The following is a 26,803-nucleotide window of genomic DNA, read 5'->3' on the forward strand; positions in this document are numbered from 1 at the left end:
ACATTCGCCCTAATTCTGACTCTGTATTGATATGATGGACCCCTAGATATAAAGATACTAGCAGCTTAGGATCATATTTCACCATTGTGGCCACATGGTCACCTTGTACAGGTTCCGCTAGGAAATCCAAGGATACACTTAGGGATTTTTACATCTTGGTAGCGTTCGACGAATTTGGGGGCCTTCCTTAGCCGAGTAGTTACGAGTCCGCGGCTACAAAGCAAAGCCATGCTGAAGGTGTCTGGGTTCGAATCCCGGTCGGCCCAGGATCTTTTCGTAATGTAAATTTCCTTGACTTCCCTGGGCATAGAGTATCATCGTACCTGCCACACGATATACGAATGCGAAAATGGCAACTTTGGCGAAGAAAGCTCTCAGTTAATAACTGTGGAAGTGCTCATAAGAACACTAAGCTGAGAAGCCGGCTTTGTCCCAGTGGGGACGTTATTGCCAAGAAGAAGAAGAAGCGTTCGACGAAATCTCTTGAAAAACGATGGCGATCATATTTGAATCTTCCTTTAAGGAATATCTTCAAGGATTGCTCCTAGATTGTCTCCTATGATTCTTTCAAGAATTCCTCCAAAGGTTGCTCTAGTGCTTTTTTCAATATACCATGGCCCCACAGTTATGGATCAAATAGTGTTGAGTAACATTTTAAATTCAATAAAACAACATAGAAAAAATAAAATTTTAATGTAAAAGCAAGAATTGAATCGTTTCAAATTGGAACTTCGGTTAGTAAACTATCTTGAGTGTAGGGTTGCATAAAAATTAAAAATTTTATCAGTTTCTGAAAACCATATTATGGATCAATTTTCATATTACAGATTAGTGCGCAAAATCAAGAGATTATTAACTCAATACATTTGTATTACATAATTTGGCGAAAGTTAACAATGGGTCACATATTACTGCAAAAGAATAGTAGTGTTGGAGCTGGAAACAAGGGTAAAATGCTCTTTTATGGACAGTAGAGAAAGGAATTAGGAATGTATCAATAAATAAAACCTGAAAGCGCTTTTCAGATAGTTTACACTTTTGAGATACCCTGCAACCATGAAAATCGTCTCCTGTACCCCGTCAGGACTGCTTTGCGCATGTTCCTTCGCACAACATTAACTTCCCCATCATGCAGTTCACCGCCGATGAGGTGCTGAATGTCATTTACACTCTGGACTGTAAGAAAGGACCCGGGACGGACGGCATTCCACCACTGCTCCTGAGAAAATGTGCTGCAGAACTTGTCACTCCTGTCACGCTTTTATTTAATCGATCTCTGAGCGAAAGAACATTTCCTTCCGTGTGGAAGACAGCTTTCATCGTTCCAATCCACAAGTCAGGGAACATCAACCGAGTCAGAAACTACCGTGGTATTTCAATACTGTGTTGCTTGAGCAAAATTTTCGAAAAACTGATGCACAATGCCCTCTACACCGTAGCTGCACCGATAATATCCGAGTATCAACACGGATTCATGAGACATCGCTCAACAACAACAAACCTGATGTGCTACGTTACCTCGCTGACACGGGAGATAGAGTCGGGAAATCAAGTTGACGCAGTGTATGTTGACTTCGCAAAAGCGTTCGATACGGTTCCGCATATTTTAATCATCGATAAACTCAAGCGAATTGGCTACCCGGATTGGCTCACGGAGTGGATTTTTTCGTACCTATCCGCTCGTACTGCGCAAGTAGTGGTCAACTCATCAAGGTCCCGTCAAATCAACGTAACGTCTGGAGTGCCCCAGGGTAGCGTATTGGGTCCACTGTTATTCAATATCTTTGTGATTGACTTGTGTTTGTGCCTTTCATCTTTCAAACTCTCGTTCGCCGATGATCTCAAATTCTACCGTATCATACGTTCATCACTTGACTGTTTTGCGCTGCAAGAGGACTTCAACACTTTGCTGATCTGGTGCAGCGACAACGGTATGCGTGTCAATAATGATAAATGCAAAGTTATAACTTTCACTCGCTCCAACAACCCCGTTACCCACCAGTACCACATGGAATTTGCACATCTAGAACGTGTAGCTTCGATCTGCGACCTGGGAGTTACCATCGACGCTAAGTTACAATTTCATGAACACGTTGGAATCACGACTGCTAAAGCTTTTTCAGTCCTGGGACTAATCCGGCGCCACGCTTCAGAATTCACTGATATCTATGCTTTGAAAACACTCTACTGCAGTTTAGTGCGGAGCATTCTTGAATACGCGGCCTCTGTCTGGTCACCGTATTATGTTGCACCGATACTCTCCATTGAACGCGTTCAAAAGAAGTTTGTTCGTTTCGTACTTCGCTCCCTTCCTTGGAATGATCCGGACAATCTTCCTCCGTATCCGGATCGCTGCCAACTGATAAGTTTAGAACCGCTGACTGTCAGGCGTGTAAAAATGCAACGTCTATTTGTATTTGACATTCTTAACGGTGCTATAGACTGTCCTGCGCTTCTCGAGCAAATATCTCTGCAAATCCCTTCTCGACGACTGCGAAACACTCCCATGATTGCGATTCCTTACCAATGAGAATATATACTAAGGTGTGGAAGAAGAAGCAATGGCTATGTATTGGTAAAGAGAAAAAACGTAAACAAAAATAACTACGTCACTAATTTACACGGCTTCTTATGGGAGCTCGCTCGCTTGTAGTTGTGAAACACCGTACACGGATGTCACGCACACTGAATGTCTTCTTCCTCACCTCGGTTATATTCTCATTGATTCCTTACCATCGCACTAATTATGGTTTCAATAATCCGTTCGACTCTTGTCTTCGTTCCTTCAATGTTGTTTCCGATCAATTTGACTTCGATATGTGCAAAAATGTGTTTAAAACTCGAATAAGTAGAATTGTTTAGATGTTAAGCACAGACAAACAGACGTCACACTCTCATCGCTGTCCATCGACCAACTTTTTAACGATCGATTCGAATATATGGTAGGTTGACAATCGACCACCCGCAGCGCTCGCCTCGTTTTTGTTCGTGTTTGACGTTTACACACTACCGCCATCTGTTGGTCCATCGGCCAAACACACCGATTTTAGCATTGGGCGTACATGTTTTCGCGACTATGATTTTGATCGCGATTTGTTCTAAGTGTTACGTCTGTTTCTCTGTGTGTTAAGTATGCGTAAATTAGTGCTAAGTGGTTCAGTCTGTACGATTTTAATTCGAAGACGGTGATTATTATAAATAAAAATAAATAAACCATGAAAATTCTGCTTGTTTGGAAGCATATGTCACCTCTAAATAATTTGCTGTTCAAGTTTTATGTTTTTGGACATTTTTTTGTGATACTGCATTGTAGTAACTGATGTCGTTTTCGATTATTCTCGACGGTGCACCGTGCGAGTGTAACAATTGACACCGGAAAATAGAACGGTTTCGGTGCAATATTTTGACAGCATATGATGGTGTTAGTGAAGGCGTCAATCAAAACAAAATATCAATTTTCAAACAGATAGAACAGCCACAGACAAACAGACGTCACACTCTCACCGATGTCCATCGCCCACCTTTTTAACGGCCGATTCAAATATATGTTGGGTGGCCAATCCACCACCCGCAGCGCTCGCATCGTTTTTGTTCGCGTTTGACGTTTACACACTACCGCCATCTGTTGGTCCATCGGCCAAACACACCGATTTTAGCATTGGGCGTACATGTCATCGTGACTATGATTTTGATCGGGAGTTGTTCTAAGTGTTACGTCTGTTTCTCTGTGTGTTAAGTATGCGTAAATTAGTGCTAAGTGGTTCAGTCTGTACGATTTTAATTCGAAGACGGTGATTATTATAAATAAAAATAAATAAACCATGAAAATTCTGCTTGTTTGGAAGCATATGTCACCTCTAAATAATTTGCTGTTCAAGTTTTATGTTTTTGGACATTTTTTTGTGATACTGCATTGTAGTAACTGATGTCGTTTTCGATTATTCTCGACGGTGCACCGTGCGAGTGTAACAATTGACACCGGAAAATAGAACGGTTTCGGTGCAATATTTTGACAGCATATGATGGTGTTAGTGAAGGCGTCAATCAAAACAAAATATCAATTTTCAAACAGATAGAACAGCCACAGACAAACAGACGTCACACTCTCACCGATGTCCATCGACCACCTTTTTAACGGCCGATTCAAATATATGTTGGGTGGCCAATCCACCACCCGCAGCGCTCGCATCGTTTTTGTTCGCGTTTGACGTTTACACACTACCGCCATCTGTTGGTCCATCGGCCAAACACACCGATTTTAGCATTGGGCGTACATGTCATCGTGACTATGATTTTGATCGGGAGTTGTTCTAAGTGTTACGTCTGTTTGTCTGTGGAACAGCTGTTTCTGTTATTCGTGATGTACTGTAAGGGATTAAAAAACATTAGATTCATTTTTTTTTTTTGGATAGTTTGTTAACGGTTCTACAGCACTGGATGAAAACATTACTATATCGTGTACGAAAACAAATGTTTGGTATACAAAAATAAATTTATTTCCCTGGGAATTTATAACCATGATTTATGTTACGTGATTCAAGAAAAATTATTTAGAATTAAGAATGTTCATATATCAACACTTCACAGATCTTCTCTCTGGCTTATAACTTCATCAACATTTATACTTACGCAATGTTTCTAGCTCACGATGTAAAAGGTTAATTCGTTATTTTTTAATAATGCGAAAAGAGTAATGGAAATCGATCATTGCCAATAAAAAATCAATATCGAATTCTCGGCAATCGACTGTTTTTGAAAAAAATATAGAAGCAGAGATTTTGTAATCCGAGTTCAAAATATGGAAACATACAGCTCCAGCCGCTGCTGAATATTTTGGCACGTTTTTTTTTCAGTTGAATTTTCTGAAATTTACTCAGATTTTTTTTTACTCATGCTTCATAGTTTCCCATATTATACTTATGTAATATGTATTTCTTGCAGTGATGTTCATTTATAAATGCTTAGATACACGGAGAGAAAACCATGTTGTTTGAAACAACCAAATTTTTGGTTGAAATTCAAATTAAAATATTAGTTGTTTTTACTTGATTTTTTGTTAAATCTAACTGAAGTTTTTTGTTGAAACAAATTGTTTTCTTAGATATTTTCAAACTGAAATATATGTTTAATTATAATCAGATTTTTGTTGTTATAAACAAATATATTTGTAGTTTCTAACAAATGTGTGCATTGTTTTTACCATTCATTGGGTTGTTGGAAATCGCCATTCAGCAGCGGTTCATTAGTACTAAATTTATTTGGGCTGAAGAGCCAGCCATCTTGAGAAAATTGTTGAGCATATTTAGAATCAGTCGTTATCTAGTAAAGTTCTATCCGGTAAAATAATTGTCATAAATAATTAGTGAAAAGTTCAATAATTATGCTTTTTTATTCAACTAGCTAGCCGTATGGTGTTTTAAAAAAACTCCGTAAATTTTAGACGATTCCTTTACAGTGGTACCATAGATATCGGAAACTGAATTCCCTCCATCTGAGTCATATTTATAGGTATTTATAGATGTAATAATTTGAGTTATGTTTCTTTATTTCTATTTAACTTCTTGCAGATAAAGTAAAAGGAATCGAACAACCGTTAAAATGATTTTTTCGCCGATTCGACTGGATTATTTCATCAGATTTCTCTTTTTGAAAATAGCTGCAATGGAAGCAATACAAACGGTAACAAGTGGAAATTGGAGTTCGGGGATTTTTATCGCTCAACCAAAACCATTATTTCTATTTCTTTTAGTGGTAAAATGCGAAGTTACTCTTAAAATACCAATAAAGTACATATAAACACATCAAAGAAGTTTTGAATTAATAATAATAAGAAAAAAAAACAATAAGAAAGTAGAGACAAACTACCAAAACACTCGGTTGTTTCAAACAACGCATTAGTTTATTTCAAAATGAAATTTGTTTGTTTCAAATCACTTCAGCTGGTTTGAAACAACCTAAATAATTGGTTGATTTTGCAGCTGTCAAATAAACAACCAATTTTATGGTTGTTTCAAATCAACTTTTTGTTGTTTTTAATTCTCATGTTGTTTTGAAAATAACTTTGAATATTAGTTTGTTTCAAACAACCGAAGTGGTAAATTCAAACTAATAATTTGTTTGGGCAAAATTCAACCTAAAATTTAGTTTGAAAACAACCGAAAATTGGTTGGAATTACTATTTTTTTTTCTCCGTGTATTTCTTTCTTTCTGAAAGGATCCTTTCTGAAATAAATCCATTTTATCCGCTCAGTCGGAAATGAGCGAAAATGTAGAACCTTGCTTGTTCGTTACCGAACGCAACAAAACCAACCAAAACAAGAATGCCACTGACAGCTAAGAACCATACATGTATTGGTGAAAAGAGTGCACTACCTGCTACACCCAGCTCGATCAGGGTGTAGAAATTTCTGCACCGTTTGCGATCGAGTGCAAAAACGGTGTGCTACCTGCGGAATAAAAGAACGGTTTGGGTGCAGCTTTTGCTACACCGGTGGGAAAACGGTGCAGGCGGTGCAAATAAAGAAAAACGACATGAGACATGTACTGTTTCCGCTCCACACCAAGTTTTCACCCATTTGTGTCTGCTAAAATGAAATCTACAAACCTTGATGTTCTATGAGTTCTATCCTAAGTGCTGTTGCCTGAAAATGTTGAATCCAATGCTTAAAATGGCAGAAATCTACATTGTTTGGAAGTGATCTATAACCGTGGTAAACAATCATTTCCTGGATATTATGGATCACTAGTCAGAACTGGTAATATTCAGTATGTAAAATCAACAATCAAGAAAATACATTTTCCAAAGATGGGGGCCCAGATAGCCGTATCGGTAAACGCGCAGCTATTCAGCATGACCAAGCTGAGGGTCGTGGGTTCGAATCCCACCGGTCAAGGATCTTTTCGGGTTGGAAATTTTCTCGACTTCCCAGGGCATAAAGTATCATCATACCTGCCACACGATATACGCATGCAAAAATGGTCATTGGCATAGTAAGCTGTCAGTTAATAACTGTGGAAGTGCTCATAAAAAGAACACTAAGCTGAGAAGCAGGCTCTGTCCCAGTGGGGACGTAACGCCAGAAAAAAGAAAAAAAGATGAATAAATACTAAATCTAAGCGAACGAGCAATTTTTATGCTATAACATTTGAATTTTACCACCTGTGGGAGCTTATGAACGCTGACGGCACTTCTTACAAAAAACGACCATATAATTATAGCTGTGTGGTACCAACTAAACATTTGTCTGAAACACCGTTATTTAGCAGCTGAATGTTGTGCTTAACATTACAAATGGTAGAAGACAAATAGTATGTTTTGGCAAAAATATGTTTGCCCCAAATTTGAGGGCCTCCCACAAATCTCGACAAGCATATTTATAGTTAAACTTTTACGAGTTATAAGAATCAATGCAATAGTACATTATTTTTAGAATCGCATAATATTATTTGGGTGATTAAGAACATTCAGAATGCGATTTTGTTGAATTCACGGGAAACAAGAGGAAAATCCTAGAACCTAGTTATTTCTCCTTGCACCGAATGAATCAGTAAAATCTTATCCAGACCTGCAAAAACTTTTGGAGCGCGAGGTTAATCTCAGAATCTCAGTCATGGTGATATTAAAATCGAAAAGATGATAAATTTCGTTGCCATATATCTAGTTGGGTCATGCTGTCCGTATAGAGTGTTCCGACTGCCGAAACTGACAAAATTCCGTCTACGCAGATTCCGCTCAAAAATATGCCCTAAATCCATGTTGGATTATGTTGAAGACCTGCTCAAGATTGTATGTAAGAATTTAGTTCGTATTTTATGACATTGCTATAGAAGGTAGGTACTTCGAGTACCATGCCCAAGAATCTTTCTCGAGTTTATGTGAAAAACTGGCCAAATTTTCCGGGAGTCTAATTTTCTATTGGAACTTGTTAAACATTCCGTAGTTTTTTTCCTGAATTGTTTTGAATTTTTAGTCATTTTTGTTTGAAAATTATTTTCAGGATTAAAATAAATAAAATATGTTATTTGTACACGGAAAAAATTCTGTGGTAATAATAACTATTTTAGCTGACTACGCCCATTCTTAAAACTACCATGGAAATTCAGGCCAATTTACTATGTTTACGGTACACCCCACCGCATTACTGGTACATTTGACAGAACAAAATTGCAACAATCTGATTTCGACTACAGACATGTTAAGATCAAGCGCATTTCTGGTCTGCTGAAAATTGCCGGTACGAGCGCTTAAGGCTAAGTAGCCCGTCATTCGTTTTGGCAACAATGATGACTTTTCAGCTTGCTCTTCAAAGTGATAAAACTCAGTCTTGATAGTTTATATTGACTTGAAAAACTATCACTGTACGCGCTAACATGCATAAAGCATGCTGATTCTTTTTCAGCTGTGTCAGTGCAAAAACAAATGATTTTCTTTGATTCGAAATCATGAGATGAATAAGCAACAATCATCAACGACACATACAAATTTCAATGACGGCCTACTTCGCCTTAAGTTAACCCCCTAAAATGGTAATTTTTACCGCACAATTTTTTTGCGTGTAATTGTAACTAGAGAGAGATGCACTCTTATTTAACACGTTTCTCCAACTTTTCCAAGTCCATAGTGCATTTATGCACCCCCTTTCAAGCTGGCGCTCTTGGCGTGGGCCAACCTGGCCGGACGCTTCGAAAGCCGAACACTGGATTTTTTCGCCTACAATCCATAATTAAAAGGTCTTCTACATTCTCCATGCATAAAAGTTATCGAAACAATTTATCGCAAAATTCGAGCAAATAATCATGTGGCAAGCTATATAGGATTTTTTCTCGCAAGAGATCAGTATTTGGTCTATATTTTTATGGTCGGAAGATTTTAAAATACTCTATCGGTGATTTTTTTCCATGCATGGGTATGGGCTGAAATGTGTCAAAAATAAAACGGGATTTTCATATAATTTAGAATAAAAAAAAATCTAAGAACTGGAAAAAATCCAAATTTTTTACGATGGAACATTTTAAAACCTTCCGATTATGCAAACGTAACCCAAATACTGAACTCCAACGCGAAAAAAGGTATAGATTTTTATAATCGTCTGGTTCAGACCTAGCGTGCTTGGACAACCCCGAAGGCAGATTCAATTCCCTTCGATGAACAAGCAGCTTAGATAGGGAACATTGGGATATGCAGCAGCTTCCAGCAATTTGCATGATTAATTATTATCACAAGGTACCGTAGTCCCAAGTCAGTTTTACGGGTATTCTTTTGTTTTTCCTGTTTTAGTAGGAAGTTCTCATCATCTTTAACCTTAAATCTAACGAAAATCAAATGAATTTTGCGAATTTTCGAAAATTCCATACAAATCCTCCATTGCAGATACACTAGTATGATACAAAATGTGATACCTACCTATTTGTTTTGAGGTAAGAATTTAATGTGAAAAGACAAACTTAAAAAATAATGGATCTACTGTTTATGAATATTTTATTTATTATTCATCATTAAACAATAGCATACTGTTCGTACAATAGTTCTCGAATTTTATAGTATTCCTCTGACAAACATCCTTCGACCGTAACCTTGCCCGTATCCACTCGTCGCAAAGCTACCGTTCCGTTGTTACACCAAAGGACACCACCCGAAAACTCTGAGCTGATATTGGCCTTCATGAGAACCTGCTTGAAGTCGATCAGCTTGAGCTCGTTGATGAACACCGAATGGTGTGCCGGCAATTCATCGTTCTTCATTGGTTCAAGCGTCAAAATCTGTCGATCGCTTTTGTCATCGTTACCCTCAACCTGATCGACATCCATCGGCGTATCCGAAGCAGCTGCTGTAGCAGCGGCAATTGCGTTGTTCGTGGTTGCATTGTTCGTCATACCACTCAGGGGACCAGTAATCTCATCTTCCGCCCCTTGTGCACTGAACTGCTTGTTACGAATAACAATCTGCGCATCAATCCAAGCCACTTCCGCGTCCTTGCCCTTTTGGAACTCCAACTGAGAAATCAACGCCTCCGTCAGCCGCACCTGATAGATGTGAGTCTCGGTGGTAGCATCAATTATCTCACCTCGATTTGGGGTGAACACTCTGGCGCCAATGTTCAGCTGACAATGTTCTGCAATATGGGCGGTATTTTGAGGCGATCCGCGTATCACCACAACTCGACGAGGACGAAGTTGCGATAAGATTTTCAACATAGACTCCCCATCCGAACGGCCCTCAAAATCGATAAACTGCACCTGAGCGTTGACTTCCACCAACTTACGGCTGCTGATACATTTCGTAGGTTTATCTAAAACCGACAGTTCTTCGTCCTTTTCCTTTTTGATGTCCTCGGGTTTGATTTGATTTTCTTTGTTATCTTCGAAGCCACCGTCTGGACCCAAATCGATCATCTTGTAGTCATCCGGTTGGATTATTTCCCCATATTCGTCAAATTTAATTTTTTCCTCGTGGAACGGAAACATTGCATACTGCTTTTTGCTTGATTTGAAGAATCCGGTATGAGAACGCCCTTCCGGGCGTACAACTATGTCGTGTTTCCCCGTGATGACGCTCATTTCTAGCTCGTCATCGGAATCGGAACTGCTGTCCAGGTCCATATCGCTTTTGATGATCGACCGGTTGTGTTTCTCCCCTTCCGTTCGCATGTATTCCTCCAGTTCGGCTCCCTCCAACTCAACACGTCTTCTCACATCCAGTTCTATCTTACGCCCATTGCCGCCATTCTCAATCAGATCTCTGGCCAACGTACCGGGCGAGGATCTGCAGGTTATGATGATGCTGTTGTTCACATTACTTGCCCATTGAACAAAGAGTTCTCTCGAGAATCCACTCTCCATATCTGCAGAACTTGCCAAGACAACCTTCGGACTCGGAACTTTGGCCAACTCGGCCATGGTGTGACACAACCGCAGATGCTTGAATTGGAATGGATTATTTCGTGCGCCTTCGAAACTCTTCATCAGCTTGTCGCTCATCCACTCAATTTGGCTTTTTGCGAATTCAACAACGTTGTAGCTTACATTATTCAGCAACGCCAGCGAATATGCCATCAAACCAGACTCTTTGTTCTTCCACAGCTGATCCAGCATGTGTGCCAACTCTAGAACTCGTCCAGCCGTGTCGACGGTCACCAGAACATTTCCGTTGTTTCTCAAAGTTTGTAGAATATTCGTCATGAACTTCTCATCGCGAGCCCTGCGCCGTGCTTGCTGATACTTTGCATTATAGGCATCGGTAATCAACAGTGAGGGTCGTTGTAACTTCTCCAGCTCACAACCGTTCAGATGTCGTTCCTTCTTGTGATTGAAATCAGTTGCATACACAATGTCCTCCTCGCCGACCTTCATCACCTTCCAAATGGTGCCTCCAATCAAGTGCCCAGCTGGCAATGGGGTGATGGTTATGCCATATCCCTTTCCTTTCAGAGAAACGCTCTGGTTATACTTGAGCTGAATGATCCGATCGAATGCCGCATCCACGTCATCCAGCGTGAACAGATCGAAGTCGTACATATTGTAGTGGGACATGAACAGATCGTACATAAACATTTGACCCATCTTGTACACTGGAATCGTTGCGTAAATCGGGCAGTTCAGACCCAGCTTGCCGACCAGATACGGAAGGGCACCAAGATGGAGCCCATCCGGATAGGACAGCAGCACGGCGTCTATCGTGTGGACATACCTGGAAATAAGACAGATGTTTACTCAAATAAGTCTACAGTTTTTACATATATGATGTATGTTTAAAAAAAAAACACTAATTGAAATTCAACACTTCACTTAACTTTTGCAATAGAAAAAAAGGAAATACCAAAAAATCACTAGTAAGGCTACTAAATACTAAAAATCACTAGTAAATCAAAGGGAAGCAATGTGTTTTTATGGAGTATTCAGCTGGAGCTGCATGACAGCTCATTTGTCTGTGCTGGACCCCGTAGTACAAATTTTACCTCCACGTTTGCCAATATTTAGACGGAATAGGCTATGTAGCCCGTTTTAACACTATTTTGTTTGAATATTGTGCAGCGTAGTTTTATTAAATTGTTTTTGCTTCAGTTTCCCTCCCGTTGTCGTGTTTGTATAGTCAGCCTCTAGTCCTGAGAAATTCGGATTCTTGTTTACGCATGGAGAAGCGACATGAAAATATATGTTGTACGTACATGAATGCACTTCTTGTAAATAACATACTGAGCAATGCTGTAGTCTATGTCGACAAATTGTAGCACAAATGTCATTTCCAAGCATCTTTTGACCATGATAGATAAAAAATATTAATTATATAGATTGCGGTCGAATTTAAAAACGATAGCGATTTGATGGAAGGTCCATTTTCCCGAATGAACGTTATTGAAGTGAAAAACATGAAATTCCACAGCTTTGTTCAAAAATGCTTCACGTAGTTCGTCTTGTTCATCTACTTCGAAATCTGCAATGCATTTTTGCTTGAACAAGAATTTCGCTAAAAAATCTATTATGAGTTAGTTTCCCGGAGTTCATGTATTTGATGAACTACGAGTTTTTTTTTCTTGACTGAAATCAAAAATATAAAATAGTAACCTATATATATACACATAGAACGTTCAATTCTCGTCTTTTTAATGACTAGGTAATACTTGAAGTTTTGAAGTCACTTTTTGTTTGGTACTGGGCTAATGGATTATGCCCTCCCATCGCGCAAGGTCACATAACCAAGGAGGGGGGGACTTATTATCGTAGGATTCATGAATACGATGGAGCTCCAAAAAATGCTTTTAACAAGATCATTCAAAAACTTAGATGCAGGTTACAGAACTACTACTACAGGCATATCTATAGATATATAAATCACTTTGAAGTGGGGGGCCAATGTTTCTGAAACTTGGCAATAAGTACTTCAATGGTAGCATGTTGGTGCCAATTACGAGCCAATTGGTACCAATCCAGCCAGTGAATCAAAAGTGTCAAAAATAGGATCCGGCTCTCGGATTTATGGGGAATGGTAATTCTGGTCGACGGGTTTTAGGGGAATTTTCCTTGACCTGATCAAAAGTATTTAACTAACAGGCTTACGTTGCATGAACGAAAAAAATAACAAATTACAAATCGATTGCAGAGACACGCAACTACCTAAACGAAAACGAATGCTTACTTTTTCAGCTCCTTGATGAAGTTCGGATCGAACTTCTCGTCCCATCCGCAGTCCAGCAGGAAACGCACCTCGTCCACTTGCAGAATGTAACACGGTGGCGATTCATCCATTGCGCCGGAAATGGCGTGCAGTTTAATGATGGACGTCATTTCCGTCGGGTGATTTCACGTCGATTGCACACAATTTTAGTTCACTTTTGGCTGCTTTTCGCGGATAATTTAGGAAAAAATTAAACCAATTTCTACAGATAAATAGCGCGCTTCTGTTTTCGATGTCGCCGGTGGTCTAAGTATATTGACAGCTATAGCTATGGACCGATGCACGAATTCACTATTTGACTTTTGAGCGGTGCCGTGTTATTTACGTGACCATGGCAACAAGTGAATTCGGCACCGCTTAAACGTCAAATTAGTGAACTCGTGCATTGGTCCATGGACCGATGCACGAGTTCACTAATCTGACGTTTGAGCGGTGCTAAATTCATTCGTTGCCATGGTCACGTAAATAACACGGCACCGCTAAAACGTCAAATAATGAACCCGTGCATTGGTCCATAGCTGTCAAAATACGTTGGCAGGTGGTGGTGGTTTGGAATTTTTTGACGTTTTTCTTTCCATCGCTCATTCGCGTCATGCAAAAATGTCATTTTTTTATGCTTCGAACGAATCTGAAGGGCTTATGAATGAGGTTCCTGGGCCGGGACTCCCGGCACTCACAAAAGCTGCTGTGGTGAGTTCCCGTTTGTGGCGGGAAAACTGCGAAATCGTATCGCTGCTCAGTGCAGAAAGTGTAGTTTAATTTTCGCTTAAAATTAATAGTTTTTGTTAAATTATATTTGTGAATCCAACCTAAAAGTCCACGAAAGTATACACAGGTCCTCGGAGGACCTACAGCAATAGACAAAAGATGGATGAGGATTCGAATCAAAGCTCTCGTAGCAGTAATCCCCACATAGATCTGCATGACGAAGAATCAAAACATCGCGAATCGGATTCGCAAATGACTCTGACCTACGGTGGATCAGATTCAGATCTGAATGACAATGATACGCTCCGTCTGGAGGATTCCGATGACGAAGAAGAACAATGTTCAGCAGAGCAGGAACAACCGAAGGCAGAATCAGGGACCATAAATGAAACTGGTTCGAGCAATGATCCTCAATCGATAACCGTTTCCCAGGTCGGAATGGAACCGAGCAATGGACAGAATGAGGGTTCAGAAAAGCCGTCGACTTTTGACGATAGCAATGACGAGGAGGATAAATCCCCAAATATCAGAAGTCGTAAAAAGATTTCACAACTCATTGATACCGACTCGGAGGAAGAACAGACTAGATCGAGTGCTCCCGCCAAAAAGGTATCCAACATTATCGATAGCGATGATGGGTCGGAACAATCCGACAAAGACCAGTTGAAGAAGCAGAATGCGGAAATCGATGCCATTGGTGAAAAAATCGAAACATCCATGAGCAGATTTAAGTCGTTGATCGACTCGGATTCGGCTAGTCCGGCAAATGATTCGGATGGTGAAACAAAGACGCAAAAGAAGAAAAAGCTCAAAACGAAGAAAGAACGGGATCAGGGCAAAACTAATGCCAAGAAGGGTGATCCTAAGGATTTGCTGTCCAGTGTGAGTATGTAACAGGAGAAATTCTCGTCGAAACCCGCTCACTATTAATTGCTATTAAAACTCTTGGTCTTTCAAAATGTTAAAATAATTTACACAACAGCATTCAATCTTCCTTAGCCTAGTGGTTAGAGTCCGCAGCTACACTACAAAGCAAAGCCATGCTTAACACTTCAGTCCTCGCGCTGTTGTATTTTGTACAACATTGGTGATAAAACCTCGCTTATCGTACATAGCATCAGCGTGGTGGTTCTGACGGTGGCCAACCGCGCGACGACTGAAGGGTTAACCTTCGGGCTGTCGCGCTGTTGTACTTTGTACAACAGTTGTGATTTATATGCTATCATTTTGCAACAAAGATATCTATCTACACCAAACCAAAATGTATTCCTCAAGAATCTTCTTAAGAACAACACTCGACAGTTTTTATTTACAGTACGGCCCTTTATAATACGGTAAAACCAACAAATGTACATGGAAGTCGCATAATAATGGACGCACTATATACAGTTCAAGGAAACCACAGTTCCACATCGTTATATCTCAAAATCCAGATAATATAGAAACTTGGGGTCTTTAGTAAAGTTGTTCTTAAGTTGAAGCGCTATCTGATGGTACCTCATTTAATTCGAAATTTGACCGCTAGGTGGCACTAGAGGGCATGAAAGTTTTCCTTTTGTTTTGCAGATTTCTCAGGAGCCAGTCCATTTAGAAAGATGGTGTCTTCGGCAAAGTTGTTTAGTATGTTAAGGACTATCATTGTTCAAGCTAGTTAATTCAAAATGTTGCCACTAAGCGGCACTAGTGAGCATGAAACTTTTGTTTGCAGATGTTTCAGGAACCTGACCACTTAGAAAGATAGTGTCTTCGGCAAAGTAGTTCAGTGGCTCAAGGGCTATCATTATTTGAACCAAAAAATAGGATATTTTGCCACCAGGCGGCGCTAGTGAGCATGAATTTTTTGTTTTACGGATACTGCAGGATCTTGACTTTTTAGACAGGCACCTTCGGCAAAGTTGTTCAGAAGCTCAGGGATAATCATTATTTTACAAAATCTCAAACTTTAAGGATTAAACAAAGAAAGAATTTGAGCTACTGAACAACTATGCCGAAGACGCCATCTTTCTAAGTTATCAGGCTCCTGACATATTTGCGAAACAAATAGTTTACGCTCACTAGCACTGCCTGGTGGCAAAATTTTGAATCAATTAGCTCAAACAATGATAGTCCTTGAGTTACCGAACAACTTTGCCGAAGACGTCATCTTTCTAAGTGGTCAGGATCCTGAGATCTGCGAAACAAAAGTTTCATGCTCACTAGCGCCGCCTAGCGGCCAAATCTCGAATTTTATGGCTCAAATAATGATAGCCCTTGAACTACTGAACAATTTTGCCGAAGACGTCATCTTTCTAAGTGTTCATACTCCTGGGATATTCACAAAACCAAGGGTGTTGTACAAAGTACAACGCGCGACTACTCGCGTTACAAAAATTCGCGCGACAACCGAAAGGTTAAGATGTCTGGGTACGGTCGGTTCCGGATCTTTCCGAAATGGAAATTTCTTTGACTTTCCTGGGCCTAGAGTACCATCGTTCCTGTCACACGATATACGAATGCGAAAATGGCAACTTTGGCAAAGACAGCTCTCAGTTAATAACTGTGGAAGTGCTCATTGAACACTGAGCTGCTGAGAAGCAAGCTTTGTCCCAGTGGGGACGTGATGCCAAGAAGAAGATAATGGGCACTTCAGCCATGTATGGTGAATTCATAAAATCATACAACACTTTTTTTCCATAAATTGACGAGAGACTAATAGGTCTATATGATTTTGGATGCACACTATCTCGCTTTCCAATTTTAGGAATAAAGATAACTTTCACTGCTCTTCTAACAAATGAAACATAGTATAATCTTAAGCTTGCCCCTAAACATCTCAATAAGAGATGGAATCAACTCTGCTTCTACGTTTTGAATTAGTGCTGGGAATATTCAGTCCACTCTCGACTGAAAATACCTAATAACGGGTTTCACTATTGCATTTGTAAAGATTACGTCTGCAAGATCTGGTTAGGAGATTGTTCTACCAGTTGACAAAGTTTCGATAGAACATCTTTCAACCTCAATTATTTCAGAGCTGTTCGAATCAGCACAAAAAGTCTACCCAGGAAAATAAGTTAACGTGCCTTGGTGGAACACTAAGCTTGAAAAAATACGAAAATTCTCTCGTAAGCTTTAAATTTAACAAGAGAGCATTGACTGAATATACCATATAAATAAGAAAATCTAAAAAATACCTCTGGTTCAGACATATGAAAATATAAGCAATATTATGGGTCTGCGGTCTGGAGTCCGAACTACAACAACTGATGCGAGCGAATCGAATCAGTTTAACGAAGATTTCTTCGTTTTGCACTTCGGAGGCTACCTTGGAGAGACCCTTTACGCCTTCCGAGTTACGAGAGCCACTGTCAACTGATCGACTTGCAACCTTTGCGGATTCGAAGAGACGTTTGTAGAGCTTTAACCGTTGTCGATACTCTAAACGGAAGAATCGATTGCGAAGCTATCCTGCAACTAATGCATCTCAACGTGCAACCTTGTCCATTACGGAATAGTTCGATGATGAGGATGGAAGCCTCACCAAGTCGCACCAATTATGGATTGAGCAATGCTGTTCATGGTCTGCAACGTGTTTTAATCGATTGGCGTCGATCTTAGATTTCCACCTGACACGAAATATGCTTCGCCGTAAATTTTCTGACCATATTTTAAGTTTGAAATGATTTACGATCTTGACTTTTTTATATTCAATGTTTTGTCACGTTTGTTAAACCTCCGACTCAAAACAGCAGATGTACCTTTTGCATGACGGAGAAATTTATTGATCTTCATTTTTGCGATTCTTTTGTTTCTGAAGATCTTTTATTTTTTGTATTACTTGGGTAACCTTTATGACATGATAATTGAATAATAATAGTCCCCCATGTTCCTATTATCAACATTTTCAAACTAAGTGCGTGAATTTTTCTATGCATAGTAAAGCATATGTTGAAACATGAATGTTGCGATGAAAAACGGTTTTGGTTTGATCATATGGGATAATTATGCTTTTATAGGCAATATAGGACCAACCGAATGCAGTTTATCTACTAAGTTGACAAGAGCTTTCAAGCCATAATAATTATGAACATTTTGAAAGACCTAGTTTAAATAGTGGGGTGAGACCGTGAGAATTACTCTTAAGTTCTCATGTTTACATTAATGTAATTTTAATTTTTTTAGTTGAACTTAGATTTTAGCGACGATGAGAGCCGTCCAGCAGCTTCAGACGGAGATAACAGCTCTGGAAGCCAAAACAGTGGTAGCGGAAGTGAGACAGATGATAGAAGGCAGAAAAAACATAAATCCAAGAATAGTTCACATGACAAGCCGCAACGAGTATGTTACAATCAAATTTGAACGAAATGAAGTTACACTAAATATTTCTTAAACTTTTAGATGTCTGCCAAAGCAGCGATGGAGCAGATGCAAGTCATACAAAGCGAATCACAACGCATGGCCCGAGAAGCGGCTATTTCAGTCCCCTATCACCGTCCTAAGCAGCATACGCTTCAAGAATTCCTAAGCCGTAGAACAATACTAAAACCAGTGGTGAGCAAAGCATCCGCAGCAAATGTGTCAATGGGACGTAGAAAAGCTGCCGCGGCCATAAAAATGACCCCAGAACAGTTGGCAGCCTATGCAAAACAACTGGAAGAACGTGAGAAGGAAGCATTGGAGTTCTTCAAAAGCGAAAGCGATGAAGATACGAACGAACAAGAGAAACCCGAAAAGGGCGAACAACCTGATGTCGAAATGAAACCCGCAGAAGAAGGAACACCCATTGACAAAGCGATGGTACCTGCCAGCTCTGAAGGAAACAAGCATGATACAAATGATCCCGTTTCAACCGAAGGTGATGTGATTGTGAATGCATCAAATGGTGATGAACCAGCTTCGGTGGCAATCGCGCCAATGGATACTGAACTAGTCGAAAGCCTTCGAGTATCAGATACGGAGGACGACGCTTTGGACGCTCTCGTCAATAAAACAAGCGAAAACGTGGAATCGCTTTTGGCTTCTCAAGTGGAGCCTGAAAACATACAAGCACCGGCAGACAATGAACCTGTTGCTGGACCAAGCAATCAAAAGCCGGTAATTGATTACGACCCGTTCCCGGAACCAACGCCTTCTAAACTGGCACAGATAAAGGCAGAACTTTTGATGGAAGGTTCGTTCAAGGCATGTCCAGCACTTACAGGCGATCCGGACATGATGATTGATTTGGACACGGGAGACGTCTTGCCAAAAACGCCTTCAGGACCTGAATTGCTTCTTCAACGCTTTGTGAAATGCAGTGGGAAAAAGGCACACAAAGCTACCAGTGTGGACATTCTCAGCACCGACAAAGGAGTGGTGGAAATGAATACGGTAAAGCTGGATCTGGAGCAAGAAGAGCGCGATCCAAATGGAAAAGAGCCAGTTCCGGGTGCAGCTTACATGAAACTTAAACAAAGCTTGTGGGAAAAGATGGAACAAGCGCGACGAAACAGCCTTTTAAAGAAACAACAAGAGACGCAATCGGTGAAGAAGATCGATGACGACGAGGAGGATGAGGAAGAAGCATTGATTGCCGATGGCGGACTAGCTGAAGATGATGATGAGGACGAAACAGAATGCAACGATAATGATGATGATGATGAAGAGGAAGTTAGTAAGAGTAAGCGATGTGACCTGCTTGACGACGAAGCGGAAGTAGACGAAGATGACGAAGAAGACGATGGGGCATTGGTAAATCAAGCAGCTGAGTGCGAAGAATCGAATGAAGAATCAAGCGATGAAGACAGTGAGCAAGAATCCAAAGACGAATCTGCCATTCCTGATAAGGAGAAAAGAAAGAGCCGAATCATTGCAGCATTTGAAGATTCAGATGAAGAAGTTCTAGAAAAAGAATCAAAGGCGAATGAAACGAAGACTGTAGAAAGAACGACTACCGAGGAATTGTTTTCTACTCTAGAAGGTAGGTCTATTGAAAAAAAAAACGATGTATTTTACATTTCGACGGCAATAAATATCTTTTCTTACAGGTAATGAGAAATTCACTCTCTCCGATCGTAACAATCTCGAAACCGGCGAAAATATGACGCTACTATGGAAGGACACTGAAGAACAGGAATCTGCTAATGCCCATGCGGATGATGAAGACCTCTTAGCATTGTGTTCCGGCCGGTTCGAAGCAACGCAAGCTCGTCCACCGCTATCGAACTCCGAGTCAATAGCCACTACCCAAGCAATGACGACTCCTTCCGATTTTATCCTCACCGAAAGTGATCGCATGACGGCAGAAAGTGAGCAACCTATTACAACTGCTGCCCTTTTTACACAGCATGGCAATCAACAGGTTGACGATGGTGAGTTGATAGCGCTCTGCTCGGGAACGTTTGCTACTCAGCGACAAACGTCAGACCTTGAGGCAGAACAACCTCTACCATCAGAGGTGACCACCAATGGAAAGTTGGTCATAGCTTCTTCGGACGAGGAAAATTTACAACAAGACGAGGAAGAAAAGACGAAAAAGAAACGTAAACGACGAAAGCTCAATATATCAGACGACGAAGAAAGTGAAATGGAATCCGAGGCGGATGAAATCGGTGATGCAGACGATGGAGAAGTGGCAGAGGATGAAGACGAGCCAGAACGGTTCGTGGACTACGATTCGGAAGAGAATGAAGTCGAAGTAGTGCTGACCAAGAAGGACAAAGAGAAGGTGGCCAAAACTTTTGTGGAGAATGAAGCCGAACTGTCGGAGTCGGAATGGGGCAGCGCGGATGAGGACGAAAAGGATCTCGATCGGTACGATATTGAGCTTGGTGACGAGGAAAAGTTCGATCAAGAAAAGTTGCAGGAAGAGTTGGAGCGGATCCATATGCGGAGGATATTGGAGCAGGATAAAAAAGAGGTGAAGACATTGCAGGACATGTTCTTCGAAGATGAAGAGAAAGATGGCGTAGGTCGAGAGAGGCAATTCCGATGGCGCAATGTGGAAACAACTTTTACTTTGGATTACGATAACAAGGGAAAAGATGAACAGAAGGCCGAGGGCGAAGAAAGTGACGGTGAGACGGAGGCTCAGTGGCGCAAAATGAGATTTGAACGCGAGATGTTGCTTAAGGAGAAAAAAATCGATTTGGATTCGATTGATTTGAGTGGGTCACTGGGAGATCAATCTGTCCAGGAGGACGTGGAGAATAATCCCATTGCTGATAATCAATCCACGTTGGTGATGAAGCGGAAACTAACTGTTGTTCGACAGATAAAGACTGTTGAAGCCAGCAATAAACCGCAAGAATCCTGTTTTCTAATTAAACAGTCTACAAGTTTGCTGGTAAGTAATCAGAATTGTTATTGTAAGCATTCAAAGATAAAGATAATTGGCCTATCCTAGCAACGTCTGTACCTATGCGGGGACAGATAAATATATGTACTAGTTAACTTCTTCTGCAGTGTGGCATTACTACGCCACTTGGACAAATTCTGCAGAATAAGTGGTTTTAGGGTTGATTGTACACTTATCTGTAACCCATTTACATTCCTCATCTTATTATTTTCAGATTCCCTCTCAAATCGCTTGAAAATCAATTCAGCTTGCAGTACACTATGACATATTTAGCTTGTAACAAAATGTTTTCATCGCAAAGATTTTTCAGAGTTAAACCCGATTTTTGTCTGTTGTTTCATTCCTGGCCATAAATTTGCACATTTGGCATAACGTGTAATGATAGCTTTATGCTTTCCCCGCTTTCCCTATAGACCTACATGGAAAAAATGAAGTACTCAAAAGTGAGTTCATTTCACTCAATTTCGGGAATTCATAATTTTGAATTTATTGGGTAGAAGTTATCTACTGGCTAAGTTCTTTTCACTCTTTTCACTCAACCGGCAGATCAAATACCTCAACTTCCAGTACTTTGCCTCTTACTCAAATTTGAGGTAACGCACTACGGTTCGGTTTTTGGATTGTTTTGCTTTTCGCTCTGACAACAATAAAAGGAGCGAATGTAGTAATAGGGAGAGAAAAATAACTAAAAAAGAGTTAAAAAAATACTCAAATGTTGGTACCGGTGCAGTTGTGTAAGATTCTAGCAAGTTATTTTGATGGTATGATTCTACTGTATGACACAGGGACAGAAAAGGTTCAATCATGGGCCCGCTGTTATGGAATGCGATGTACGATGACGTACTGAAGCTGCCCCTTCCGACGGGTGTATAGATTGTTGGCTTCGCCAACTAGGGTGAGGTCTATGGTGAATCGATGGAGGAAGTAGAGTTGACAACAGTGCAATCTATCTCCATAGTTGAGGAATGGATAATGTCTAGGAAACTAGGACTGGCCCGTCACAAGATTGAGGTGGTGGTGGTCAACAACCGCAAGTCCGAGCAACGGGCACTTATCTCGGTAGGTGATTGCACCATAGAGTTCAAGCGATCTCTTAGGCATCTTGGGGTAATGATCGATGACAAGCTCAGCTTCGCTAGTCACGTTGAATATGCCTTGTAAAAGAGCATCTACGGCGATGATGTCTAATGTAATTGCCCCAGCAAACGCAAGCTCCTGGCAAGCGTGGCGCTATCCATACTAAGGTATGAAGGACCAATCTGGTCAAAAGCGCTTAGAACGAACAGAAACCTAAAGTGGTTGGAAAGCACGTACAGGATCATGTGCTTAAGAGTAGCAAGTGCATACCGAACGGTATCTAAAGAGGCCGTGTGCATTATAGCCGGGATGACGCTTATCGGGCTCATCATCAAGGAAAATGTTCAATGCTTCAATCAAAGAGGTACCAGAGGAGTCCACGACACGTGAAAAGAGGCAACGCTCAGAATTATTAGATAACTCCACTAAGGGTAGATGTGTCAGATTAGTATGAAAGAAACCATGGGGAAGTGAACTTTCACCTGATATTGCTAAACTTTCGGTCATACAAATTCGCTTTCTCTGCCGACATTCCAAAAATGTATCGGCAGGAGGAGATACATGAAGACAATGTCCGATACCAAAGGATACTATGGCGTGAAAGGCAGAATCAACCGATCCGCATCTATGATCTGCGAACCGCAACATACGGACTCGCATCTTTACCATTTCTGGCAACAATGGCTCTCCGGCATCTTGCAGTGGCCGTAAGGAACAATACCCGCTTGCTGCCGAGGCGGTTATAAAATCCTTCTATATCGACGACGTACTTACTGGAGCAAGATTTTTGGAAGAAGCGATTGAACTCAAGGATCAAATCATTGGACTGCTAAAGCGAGGAGGTTTCGAGGCGCATACATTCTGTTCGAATTCCGAAGCATTGTTGGCTACGGTTGCTGAAAATCAACGAGAAAGCTGCGTAGACATAACCGATCCCACAGTAAACGCGATAATGAAGACATTGGGCGTCTCGTGGAATCCTTAAGAAAATAGGTTCACGTTCGTCGTGTCAGATAACACGAACCAAGAGGCACAACTGAACAAACGATCGATTCTTAGCCAAATTGCAAGAATTTTCGATCCGTTAGAATTTGTAGCACCTGCAATCACCGCTGCGAAGCTCATTTTGCGGGAACTCTGAATTTGGCCTGGGACCAGCCGGTTCTGATCCTTCGTAAACAAGAATAAATGTTTTCCTAAGATAATTTGTAACCTTCACCTCTATTATTGTTAACGGCGGATCAAACATTCGATCGGTTCCCATTCGTTCGAAACCATGGCCCACTTGGTGTTGCTGGCGTAAACGGGAATTCAAAACGGGTTTCGCTACACGGAAAAAATAAAGTACTCAAAAGTGAGTTCGTGCGTTAACCTAATTTTGAGTTAATGGGGTAGAAGTTGTTTTCATTTGCAACCATGCGAATTGTGAAGTTTATGTGCAAGTTAATCTTAACATGAATAATGACCAATATAAATTTTACTCAAACAATTTATTCCACCAAAAAATAAACTTGCAATAAATACTACCAGAATACATGTAACTATACATTTTAAGATGTATCCTAATGATGAGAGCTAAATTTTTCCTTGCAGCAAGCCTGCGCAATAAACTCAATTAATGTTCTCGTCGGCCGCCCGGCCATTCCCCGGCGTAGATACGGGTAATCCTCGCCCTTGGTAGTCATTACGTTATGGGCATCGATGTGCATCCACTGACCGCAGGGTAGAAACTCGCGCAAAAAGGCTGCTGCTTTGCATGCTTCTCCGCCCACCCCTTTGCCATAGTTCTGGACGTCCACGTGCTCTACCGAGCACATCTGCTGGCTGAAGTACTCCCACAGGGGCAGCCGCCAAACCCGATCGCCGGTGTGAACTCCTGCATTCTTGATACGTTGCCATAGGTCTTCTGAATTGGTGAACACAGCGCTGCACACTTTTCCGAACGAACTTTGGACGTGATCTGAAATCGTCGAAACGTCCACAATGTATTTGGGTCCAAAGCTGGTCGCGTACAGTAGGGCATCTACCAGCACCAAAGGGCCTTCGTAGTCGGTATTGACCACTTCAATGCTCTTTCCATTCTTTACTGGAATTACATCTCCGGCTTTCATCGCATTGCAACCAATCATATGCTCGCACAGTGGAATCAGAGCTCGGATATTGACGGGCAGTTTCAGGGCAGCAATAGCACGACATGTTGCAACGACACAGGCCGCTCCTGCCATATCCCCTCGCATGTCTTTGAGCGCGTGAAGCTTCTTGGCACAGATACCACCACTGTCATAGGTGTTGCCCTGTCCAACCAGCACAATTGGCCTTTCGTTGAGGTTGGTTCCGTAATAGCTCAATTCTAGGAAAATTGGAGGTTCGCATGATCCTTTGGCTACGGTTAAGAACGAGGTCATTCCCTGACTTTCTGCCCAACTCCTCACTTTAACCTCCACGTTGACACCTGAATTACACAAAATTTGCACGACATTTTGGGCGAACGTCGTCGGAGTCATATGATTCGCTGGGGCTTCCTGCAGTTCCCTTGCCAAATTCTGTGCTTCTGCCTTGGCAAGGCCAATTTTCCAACCATTTGCATCGCAGGGCAGTTGCGGATCGTAGTATAACTGAAGTTGTGGCATGAACTTACGATCTTCCGGTTTCTTCAGCTTTTGATTGATCCACATGCCCATGTGAGCGCCTTCGGCTGCGGACTCAGCGTGGCCAAAGTCTTCTACGTAGATACGATTGGTTTCCAGCTTTTGCAGAGCACGACATCCCGCGGCTGCTGCTATACGGATTGCTTCTTTCGACAAGTCCAATTTTTCCGTCGGATCGTACCCAAGGCATTCATTGCCGAGTCCACAGACCGCCACCGCAGAGTAGGTCGGTTCCAGATTGAAGAAAATCCTGGTTTGACCACGTTTCGGTAATGGCCCTGCCAGGTGAAGCATATCCATCAGGGCCCCGTTCGTATAGGACTAGACATTAGGAAAAGTTCAGGTAAAACTAAAAATCATCAAATACCGATCAACAATACCTCGTTATACTTGGCGGCAGTTGGTGTCAGCAGACCGTTGTCTTCCCGGTCGTGCTCATCGGCGTAAACTCCCAGGACCAATCCTCTGGATGGTGGTCGGGAACATTTCTCCGCACCGACTACAGTTTGACCGTGAAGACTGCGTTTCGGCACAATGGAACGCAATTGCGCCAGTAATTGAATTTTGTGGAACGATTGCGCCCAGAGCCAGGTGTGGACAGGCATCGCGGTGCTTTCGTTAATTCGTACCTGGACTTTCGAGATTTTCTCCGACGGATCGCTAGATGGGCTGACGAATGCTTGAGCGTTTGTTGAACGGAATGAAAATTTTCTTTGACGTTCTTAAAGCATCGATTGCTTGGATTTGTTATAAGACGATTTGATTTATTTCAAAGACCTAAGTTCGGATTTTTCCCAAGTACCTATAATAACTAGATATAAATTCAATTTATATGTCAAAAATTCAAAATTTTTAACTTTTGCAATCTTTGAAGAAAATTGTCTATTCTTTTCGTCATTGATTAGACTACAATCTGAGAGGACTAAAATGTTTTGAATCAACTGCGACGATCTAAAACGCTTTTGAAGGTTTTCAAGATCGTTGGCGCGACAGTTTATCGTGCTATGCTCAGAATCTTAAATTATCCTTATCTAAAGAATAAAGTGAACTCACCCTGGTTTCGACACTAATCGATACTCAAATTCATTTTTTTCTTTCGAATTTCAGGGCAACAGTAAAGCATCCTTTTTAACGCGCGATTCAGAAACACTCAAACGGCTGGCCAATTTAGCCAAAGTAAACCCGGAAACCGAAGGACTCAATACAGCCACGGCAGGAAAAGGTAGAAATTTCGTGTTCACCGCCGTCAGCCCAGCTGTGGATAAAATGGTAAGCGCGCGTCATCCAACAGTAGGTAGGTAATGTAAGAAACATATGTTGATTACCCTTTTCATTTTAGGGATCCAAACGCTCATCGGATGCCGCAGAACTCAATGAATCAAATAGCAGTGCTAAAAAAGTGAAAACGACTGACGAGTCCCCAAAGGCGGAAAGCAAAAAAAGGCTGCTACTAGCACAGCTCATGTAGATAAGAATTTTGATCTATTTGTACAGAATATATAAAATATAAGTTAATTAGATTGTGTTTCTTTTAAGTAGGCGCATTGCTTAGCCGAGTGGTAAGAGTCCGTGGCTACAAAGCAAAGTCATGGTGAAGGTGTATGGGTTCGATTCCCTGTTGGTTCAGGATCTTTTCGTAATGAAAATTTCCGTGACTTCCCTGGGCATAGTACCTGCCACACGATATACGAATGCGAAAATGGCAACTTTGGCAAAGAAAGCTCTCAGTTGATAACTGTGGAAGTGCTCATTGAACACTAAGCTGAGAAGCAGGCTCTGTCCCAGTGTGGACGCAATGCCTATAAGAAGAAGAAGAAGAAGGACGGGACAAGACGGATCAGCCATTTTCGATGACGTGAGTAATTTTGAGAGATGAGCATAGAG

The 26,803-nt window shown here is 41.2% G+C and overlaps 3 protein-coding genes across 3 annotated transcripts; 1 reads left to right on the forward strand and 2 right to left on the reverse strand.

Moving 5' to 3' along the window:
• Window positions 1-9,444: 9,444 nt before the first annotated feature.
• On the reverse strand, window positions 9,445-13,424 carry LOC5567787 (probable cleavage and polyadenylation specificity factor subunit 2). Its single transcript, XM_021856554.1, has 2 exons — window positions 13,133-13,424; window positions 9,445-11,686 (listed from the first exon to the last, which is right to left on the reverse strand). The coding sequence occupies exons 1-2, from the start codon at window positions 13,279-13,281 to the stop codon at window positions 9,496-9,498; spliced, it is 2,340 nt and encodes a 779-aa protein (XP_021712246.1). The 5' UTR covers window positions 13,282-13,424; the 3' UTR covers window positions 9,445-9,495.
• A 457-nt stretch (window positions 13,425-13,881) lies between these two features.
• LOC5567785 (claspin) lies at window positions 13,882-26,437 on the forward strand. Its single transcript, XM_001657638.2, has 6 exons — window positions 13,882-14,761; window positions 18,041-18,196; window positions 18,257-19,817; window positions 19,885-21,182; window positions 26,027-26,188; window positions 26,259-26,437. The coding sequence occupies exons 1-6, from the start codon at window positions 14,039-14,041 to the stop codon at window positions 26,385-26,387; spliced, it is 4,029 nt and encodes a 1,342-aa protein (XP_001657688.2). The 5' UTR covers window positions 13,882-14,038; the 3' UTR covers window positions 26,388-26,437.
• Window positions 23,743-25,677, reverse strand: LOC5567804 (cytosol aminopeptidase). The gene is made up of 2 exons (XM_001657637.2): window positions 25,300-25,677; window positions 23,743-25,240 (listed from the first exon to the last, which is right to left on the reverse strand). Exons 1-2 carry the CDS (start codon window positions 25,522-25,524, stop codon window positions 23,834-23,836), a joined length of 1,632 nt encoding a protein of 543 aa, XP_001657687.1. The 5' UTR covers window positions 25,525-25,677; the 3' UTR covers window positions 23,743-23,833.
• Window positions 26,438-26,803: the final 366 nt, after the last annotated feature.

Source organism: Aedes aegypti, chromosome 1 (genome assembly GCF_002204515.2).
Source record: "Aedes aegypti strain LVP_AGWG chromosome 1, AaegL5.0 Primary Assembly, whole genome shotgun sequence".
Taxonomy (NCBI): domain Eukaryota; kingdom Metazoa; phylum Arthropoda; class Insecta; order Diptera; family Culicidae; genus Aedes; species Aedes aegypti.

Coding starts and splice junctions, on each gene's coding strand:
- LOC5567787 (XM_021856554.1), bottom strand. CDS start 13,281: ATGACGTCCATCATTAAACTGCACGCCATTTCCGGCGCAATGGATGAA. Junction 11,687..13,132: donor TTCATCAAGGAGCTGAAAAA/GTAAGCATTCGT, acceptor TCTTATTTCCAG/GTATGTCCACACGATAGACG.
- LOC5567785 (XM_001657638.2), top strand. CDS start 14,039: ATGGATGAGGATTCGAATCAAAGCTCTCGTAGCAGTAATCCCCACATA. Junction 21,183..26,026: donor AACAGTCTACAAGTTTGCTG/GTAAGTAATCAG, acceptor TTCGAATTTCAG/GGCAACAGTAAAGCATCCTT. Junction 26,189..26,258: donor GCCCAGCTGTGGATAAAATG/GTAAGCGCGCGT, acceptor TTTTCATTTTAG/GGATCCAAACGCTCATCGGA.
- LOC5567804 (XM_001657637.2), bottom strand. CDS start 25,524: ATGCCTGTCCACACCTGGCTCTGGGCGCAATCGTTCCACAAAATTCAA. Junction 25,241..25,299: donor CTGCCGCCAAGTATAACGAG/GTATTGTTGATC, acceptor CCTAATGTCTAG/TCCTATACGAACGGGGCCCT.